General features: G+C 49.4%; 1 protein-coding gene across 1 annotated transcript in view; it reads right to left on the reverse strand.

Moving 5' to 3' along the window:
• Positions 1–7143, reverse strand: part of SCN4A (sodium voltage-gated channel alpha subunit 4) — a 30019-nt gene extending 22876 nt beyond the window's left edge. Inside the window, exons 1-9 of the mRNA XM_088537148.1 lie at positions 6847–7143; positions 6409–6529; positions 5406–5493; positions 4819–4947; positions 4575–4666; positions 2896–3174; positions 1162–1225; positions 700–841; positions 72–284 (exon numbers count right to left, since the gene is read on the reverse strand). Of these exons, the coding sequence (XP_088393274.1) occupies positions 72–284; positions 700–841; positions 1162–1225; positions 2896–3174; positions 4575–4666; positions 4819–4947; positions 5406–5493; positions 6409–6529; positions 6847–7110 (1392 nt within the window). The 5' untranslated portion in view covers positions 7111–7143. The remainder of the gene's footprint in view (positions 1–71; positions 285–699; positions 842–1161; positions 1226–2895; positions 3175–4574; positions 4667–4818; positions 4948–5405; positions 5494–6408; positions 6530–6846) is intronic.
• Positions 7144–7393: the final 250 nt, after the last annotated feature.

Here is a 7393-nt window from a genome sequence, read left to right on the forward strand (position 1 = left end):
CTTGTCACTGTCTCCTCCCCACTTATTCCTGAGCCACAGGCTTCACTGCGCTGTTCATCCATACCACCAACCTGTTTCTCTTGCTCCTCCTGATGCTTTTTCAACTGTTCCATGAGCTGCTGAAACTCTTCCTCTTTCTGTTGTGCCTCCAGCATTGTAGCATCATTTTGCTCTGCATAGGCCATAGCCACCACCGCAAGAATGAGGTTGATGAGGTAGAAGGAGCCAAGAAATATAACCACTACGAAGAAGATCATGTATGTTTTCCCAGCTGCGCGCAGCGTCTGTGGAAAGGAGGTGGTTGATATCATGCCACGTCGCACCCTGGCCTGTTTGCTCTCTCAGTGCTACCCCACCTCAGCGACTCTTGCAATGAAAGGTCTCACCTTGTGCTAGGCAACTACCTATTCATGGTAGAAAATGCAACATTTCGCTTTTGTCTCCCCTGAGTACTGGGACCTAGCAGCCATGCCAGACCCTGGCAAGCATGGCTGAAGGTCATGCTTCTGCTCTGAAGCAGCACAAGATACATGGACCTCTCTGGTTGAGGCTCCTGATCTCTTGAGACCTTTATTCTGCCTCCAACGCTGGCCAAAAAAGGAGGCTGACCACCTCTGACTTGCTCGTTCTATTGTCGGTGGCATTCTGCTAGGAAAACCTGCCCCATAGATCCTTGGCTCCAGTTAGAAGCATGCCTACCAGCTGGAAGAGGTTCTCCCAGTAGTCCTGCGTCATAAGGCGGAAGAGAGAGAGGAAAGCCCAGCTGAAGGTGTCATAGCTGGTGTAGCCGTAGTTCGGGTTCCTCCCCGTTTTAATGCACTGGTATCCTTCAGGGCACTTCCTGCCAAAGGAGCCACAGGGGCAGAAGGCTTGAGTCCACCCTTTACTCTCACTTGCACCCCAACAGTCCCAGGAGTAACCCCAGGAAAATGCTTAACCCCTGTAAAACAGTCCCTTGTTTAAGCAGAACCCCCTGGGCTGATACAGCTGGGGTGCCCTTGCCATTCACGCCCAGAGCCCACCACCCTTGGGCTCCCACCACCCTTTCACAGCCCTGTGCTTTGCTAAGCACAAGTGGTCCTGCAGGCTGCTGCACCCACCATCTTCCCCCTCCCAGGGAAACACTGAGAAGACTCAACAGCCAGCACAAGCTCCACTCACCCGGCATCACTGCTGTTACCGCAGAGGAGGGCATCCAGCGCTCCATCCAAAAAGTAGAAATTTGCTTTGTAGTTGGGAAAAGTGCAAGACATGAAAATTGCAGGGATCATTCCAAATTCTTGGCATTCTTGGAAAATGTATTCCCCAGAATCGTAGTTTTGGGCTCAGGGCTATCATCTCCTCTCTGCTGACCTTGCTGTTTGGATTACACTGCTTGGCACCAGATCAGCTAGATCTCATTGCTTTGTTTCACCTACTCAACTGGATGACTCCCAAGCCTACAAAGACCTTTGGAAATGGTCAAGGGGCCAGGGCCAGGCCTCCTGGGAAGATATATTAACATGTGATCTATTGCAAACATTCATGGAAGTGAATAAAGGCACTGGGAAATGCCAATGAAATGGGCTCGGGTGAACAGCCACTGGGTCTCTCGTATAAACCAGGGCCAACATATTTTGCTGAGAAAGCATACAAAAGAGTGGGGCATTTCCAGGGGGTACTGGATGCATGGAAGCTCCAGGGACCCCCAAAAGTCTGGGAAAGGAGCCTACTGCTGTTCCATGATTGTTGCCTTTCTCTTGCTGCTCCCATCCCAGCCACTCCCTCCCTGGGGAAAAAAAAAACACTCACAAAGGCAAGACCAGAAGTCTATAAAGTTCATCTTTACAGCTTAAGCACAGACAACAATTGATCCAGCCAAGGGAGGTGACGTGGGTCACCTACCTCAGAGATACATGGATCAATACATGGAAACACCCGTTTCCAGGAGAATGCAAAGGACAGCTCAACCCCACTTTGGGCATCACCTACTTCAATGTTTTCAGGAATAATCTGTTTCACAGGGATTGCTGGAGCTCCTTGGAGCATTCCAGGCTGCACCTTCCTGTCACCTGGCTGTTGTTTAACCTACATGGGATCATTCCAGAGCTGTCCCGCTTATGAAACTCCAAGCAACATGCATTGGCCAGGCCCAAAGATCTGCTAAGTTGAACACACAGCCACAACATACTGTTGCTATTTGCACTGCATTCATTACGTCCTATAAATTGAATTTGCACCCCTACAAAGAAACCTTCCTGTAATTAATCTCAGGGCTACTTACAGAGTTGGGTAAAGCAGCTAAGCTGTAACCTGACCTTCTGCTGGGTGTTCTAAACAAGATGTGAAACACCCATGCAGAGCCCAGCCCACCACTACATAGCTCTGTGAGCAGAAATAAGTCCCCAGGGCTGCCTAGCAGCACTTTTGCTTGCTGCAGAAATGTATCAGGGCTGCCAAAGCCTCCAAGGGTGAGAGCTTTTGGAGAACATCCCTGAGCACATCTTGCTACAGGCAAAGTTTCTGCCTTTGATCTGTGACCCCATGGGGGATTTCCCCACAAAATAATTTATTTTACAGTATTTCCATTTTCAGCACAGCAGTACAGCACAGCCTAGCACACAGATACCTTCTCCATATAGCTCTGCATGACGAAACCTCCCTGGAAGAGTTTAGCATCCTCAGGGAACTCAGATTTCCCCAACAAGGGTTATTTAGTCCTATCTGTCCATTCTGTGATCATGTACAACCTATTCCACCCACATGTCCATGTGCAGCCCCAGTACTATAGAAGCACCTTGACAAAAAGTTCTGTATGAGCAAACCATCTTGGGCAGACACAGATAAAGAACAGGGGAACCCAAAGAACAAATCAGGGTAATCAGTCAATAGAGAAGGGGAGCTGTAAGCATTTACCTTCATCGTTGAGATAAGCCTCAAAATCAAAGGTGCTGTTGGTGGTGAGATTGCCATAGAGTGTTGCATTGGCCCATGTGTCGTTGCCCAGTTCCATAAATTCCCCCATCAGAGTGTCATTGACGGGGGGTGGCCACCGCACACACTTGTTCCGAAGGTTCCCCATGAAGAGCTGAAGGCCAATTAGGGCAAACACACTCAGGCAGAAGACAGTAAGGATCATGACATCTGAGAGCTTCTTCACAGACTGGATCAGTGCCCCAACAATTGTCTTCAGTCCTGGGGGAGTTAATTATGGCCAACCTGATACATCCTTCTTGAATGCTGGCTAGACCTGGGAGGTCCACATGCTAGAGTGCTAGTGAAGATGACCATGTCCACCACCTGGGCCCAGGTTCCATGCTCTGTCCCGTGTTAGATCCCTGGTTCCCCTCCGCCTGTCCCCACATTTGGCTGGGCAGGGTAATCCTTCTCTGAAAATAGCCCCTCTTGGATAAATGTCTCCCCAGGCCAGACACCATCTGGGCTTTGCAAGTCAGACTGTCTTAACCTGGCAGCTTCAATTCCTTTTGATTTTACTTTTTTGCTGATCTCTTCAAAATCCATTTCTGGGGGGTCATAATCACCAGGACCATGAGGTCCTTTGCAGTGGCACTCAGAAAAGCTGCCAGGCCCAACAGGTAGAGGCTGAATGCTCTGAGCTCTGGCTGCAGAGAAGATTCACTGCTCCGAGACACCCACATGCTTCCCTACAACCATCAGTCGGGAGCCCAGCTGGCCCCTCCAATCTGGCCTAATTCCTTCTGAGCAAAGGTGACAGAAGTGACAGTTTGCATTAAGATCAGGGATTAAGTTTTTCTCTCACCCTGCACCATACAATGGCAGGGAGGAGGCTGGCAGATCCTCAACGGATCTTTGAAGTGGAGATTTTTATTACCGGCACTGCCTATAAATGATTGATGGGTAAAGCCGGGACATTCGGACATCAATTTTAAAGCAGCTTTCTCATATGGAGATACTTCTCCAAATACGTATGATTTTTAGCCCTGTCATGCCAGATTTTTTTTTTCCCACCCTCCAGCTATTTAGGTAAAATCCTGTTCGCCAAGGGTATGTCTATGTTGGGAAACTGCTTAGGACAGTTGTTCTAAAACAATTTATTTTTACAATATCTATTTCTGCATAGCCTCTTGGGTGGACATCAGTCCAGAAATAAGATTCTAGGGATTAAGAAATGCAATTTTTAGCCTCTTTGATCACTGTGAAAAACAAAACCTAAAGACTGAAGATTTGGAACCCAAAGGGACACAAAATGAAGGTACTTTTCACTGTAAATTATTGCCTGTGGTCTAATTTTGTGTGTCTTCATCAGCATCTTGTTAACTAAGCCCACAAGATCTGACATTAGAATAAATGTACTTGAGGAGTCTCTAAGACCCCCTAAAAACACCATGTCTATCTTGTCAGAGGCCTTCCCCAGTTGCAGCTAATTTAAAGGGTGTAAAATCAGCTGGATCTGATTCAAAAGCTGAATTATTAATTGGAAAACACATGAATGTTATCAAATCCTTTTTTTTTTTCTTAGAAGTGTTAAAGGAAAACAGTAAAGTGCTTTGACCATGGGAAAACCTGAGATCAAGGAAAGGGAGAACTTGGGAAGGAAGCTCTTTGACTCTGACCTGGAATTACGGTGATAGTTTTCAGGGCGCGGAGGACCCGGAAGGTTCTGAGAGCTGAGATGTTGCCCAGGTCCACGAACTCTGTGATATAGCTGTGGGATGGGAGAAGAGGTGGCATCAGGTGGGCAGAACCTCTGCCCATGCACCTCTTGACCCATTTTCCTCCCCCAGGTCCCTCTCTGAGGCAAGGTGGTGAAGCCAGAGCTTGGCAGCCTGGTCTCCTACCCCATCCCAATGAACTTACGCCATGGAGATGACCATGAAGTCCAGCCAATTCCACGGGTCGCGTAGGAATGTAAAATTGTCAATGCAGAAGCCTCTTGACAGTATCTTGATGAGGGACTCGAAGGTGTATATGCCAGTGAAGGCGTATCTAAAACAGGAACAATGACTCAAAAAGGAAGCTGGGATACTTGTCTGGGTCAGAGGGCAAATGTGGGTGCCATGAGGCTTTGTCAGCCCCTGCCTGTGGCCAGTGACATCAAGGTCATCTTGGGGAGCAAGCTGCCCAGCCTCCCAAACCATCGCCATGCACTCAGCCCAACCTGCTCTGCAGCAGTCTCCTGTCACAGAAGGTCTTTGGATCCCATTAGGCTTGAGGTGGCTCCACAAGTCCGCTCTCCACAAGAGCAGGTGTCTCCCTGCTCTTTGCAAATGTGGAAAATCTGAGATCACAAGGGCCACCAGCATCTCCATACAACACCTCTCCTCCTCCCATGAGTGCCTGGATCCCAGTGCTTCTACTTCAGCATCGGTCCTGCATCTCCAGGAGGACCTAAGCTGGGATATTGCCCTGTGAAGAAGGGATGTCATGGGATACAGGGCACTTACTCCACATTCTTGGACCACGCCGGGGGGTTGCTCATCGTCATGAACACACAGTTGGTTAAAATTGTGATCATGATGAACATGCTGAATAATTTAAAACTTGGTCAAGGAGAAACACCATGGCTATGGCATTGGTTCTGCCTGCTGAAGGGCATGTGATGGTGTAAAGCTGAGAGCCTGTTCCTGTCCTGGCTCCCCCCTTGCTCTCATGCTGTAGTTTGCTCCTCCTAGCATCTCCTGGCTAGGTCCCATGCTTATACTCTCCCTTTAGCCCCCCTGCTCCCACAAGATGGTTCAAGACCTTCTCTTTCATCTCCTTTACCCATCTCCACCGTGCTGGACCAGACTCTGTTTTGCACCCGGTGCTCATTCTTCCCCATCATCCCAGAACACAGCTCCCACCACTCTCCCCAGGACACACTCCCATAATCATCCTCCTGCCTCCAACCTCCTGCCCCCCAGACCTCTGCTGCTACCTACAGCTCTGTCAGGATCATATCTCACTTATTCTAGCCCCCTTTCTGCTCCTGGAAACCTTCTCTGATTTCCAGTCTCTGCTTGCCTTTCACTAAAAGCATCAAATCTGCTCACACTGCTTCCTTCCCCATACCTTGATGCCCTGGTTCCTTCTGCCAAAGCTCCCAAAGTCACCCTGCACCCACTTGGGACAGGATCTCCTTTTCTATAAACACTTTTCCTTCTTTTCAAGGCTCTGCGGATCTGGGAGCACTTCAACTTTCTTGGGAAGCCTGACCTCATTGTTGTCCTCTCTGATCTGTCCAAACAGAAGCTCACCAGGCACTTGGGGCACCTGCTCCCTGGGAAGGCACAAAAGCGCTGGAGAGGATCAGCAGTAGGTCTTGGTCATATCTGGGGCTGGCCCAGGAGATTTACCTCCCATACCATCAGCAAATCCCTGTCTCAGTCCTTTCCTAGGCATGCTCACAGTCTGCACTTCGGGTTTTGACCTGGCAGTGGAGAGACTGCTGCTCTCCTCATCAAGGATATGAATGTATAAGCACTTTGATGGCTCCTCTCCGGATGGGGTTGAAGGGTCCCAGCAGGTAGAGAGCCGGGGTTGCTGAGAAGCGGAAGATGGACTTGCCTTTATTGAGGACTATAAATGTCTGTGGAGACAAGAAGAGGGAGATTTGTTTCTCCTCCTGAAGAACTCTTGCCAATCATTTAGTGCTGGCTCCTCCATGCACAATTTGGATTTCAAAAGACCGAGGGCAAGGAAGGAGAAGATTATGCTTTTTCTGATGCCCAAGCACCACCATGCAGATGATTCTGGTTCAGAGAAGCCATCAGAGCAACTCGAGGCCATGGTCAAGGGTTGATTCAGCAACAAGGACTCAGGTGAGACCCCAGGGTGTGCCTGGGCGAAAAGGGGATTTACTCTTCTTTTGTGGACACCGCATCTACCATGAGCTCTGCCCCTTACCTTCTTGTCCTTGTAGAAAGGGTCCAAGTCCTCCAGAGGTGTCCCAATGAGCTCCAAGGGAGGATCACCGTAGATGAGTGGCAGGTTCTTCCCAGCTTCCAGGTCACTGCTGGGCTTGATCTCCTCTTCCTCGGGCATCTCCACATGTTGCCGCTTTATCTTGAGCGCCTCTGCCTCAGCAATGCGCTGCTCGATAGCAGCCAGTGATGCAGGTGTGAAGGGACGGAGGTGCTCAGGGCCCGGGATGTGCGGCAGGCCAGCCATGTTCTCATTCTGCTCTCAGGATGCCTGCACCCAGCCTGCTGGCAAGAGAGAAGCTCAGATGGTGGGGGATGAATGCCCACTCTTTTGCACAATATGCTCTTTTGGGGAATTAAAAGCTCAAGACTCAACTCCAGGTGGTGGCAGAAACTCAGCACACTTTTGTCAGTGTTATATCATCAAGCAGCTCTGGAAATAATGCATTTGCAAGTGGCATTGCTTGTCCTCTAGAGGAAGGAATCACGTGTGCTGATGGGGGACCCATCCACTGCTTCCCTTCCCAGGC

The sequence above is a fragment of the Tinamus guttatus genome, unplaced genomic scaffold (genome assembly GCF_059628265.1).
Source record: "Tinamus guttatus ecotype Peru unplaced genomic scaffold, ASM5962826v1 Tinamus_guttatus_pri_ptg000732l, whole genome shotgun sequence".
Taxonomy (NCBI): domain Eukaryota; kingdom Metazoa; phylum Chordata; class Aves; order Tinamiformes; family Tinamidae; genus Tinamus; species Tinamus guttatus.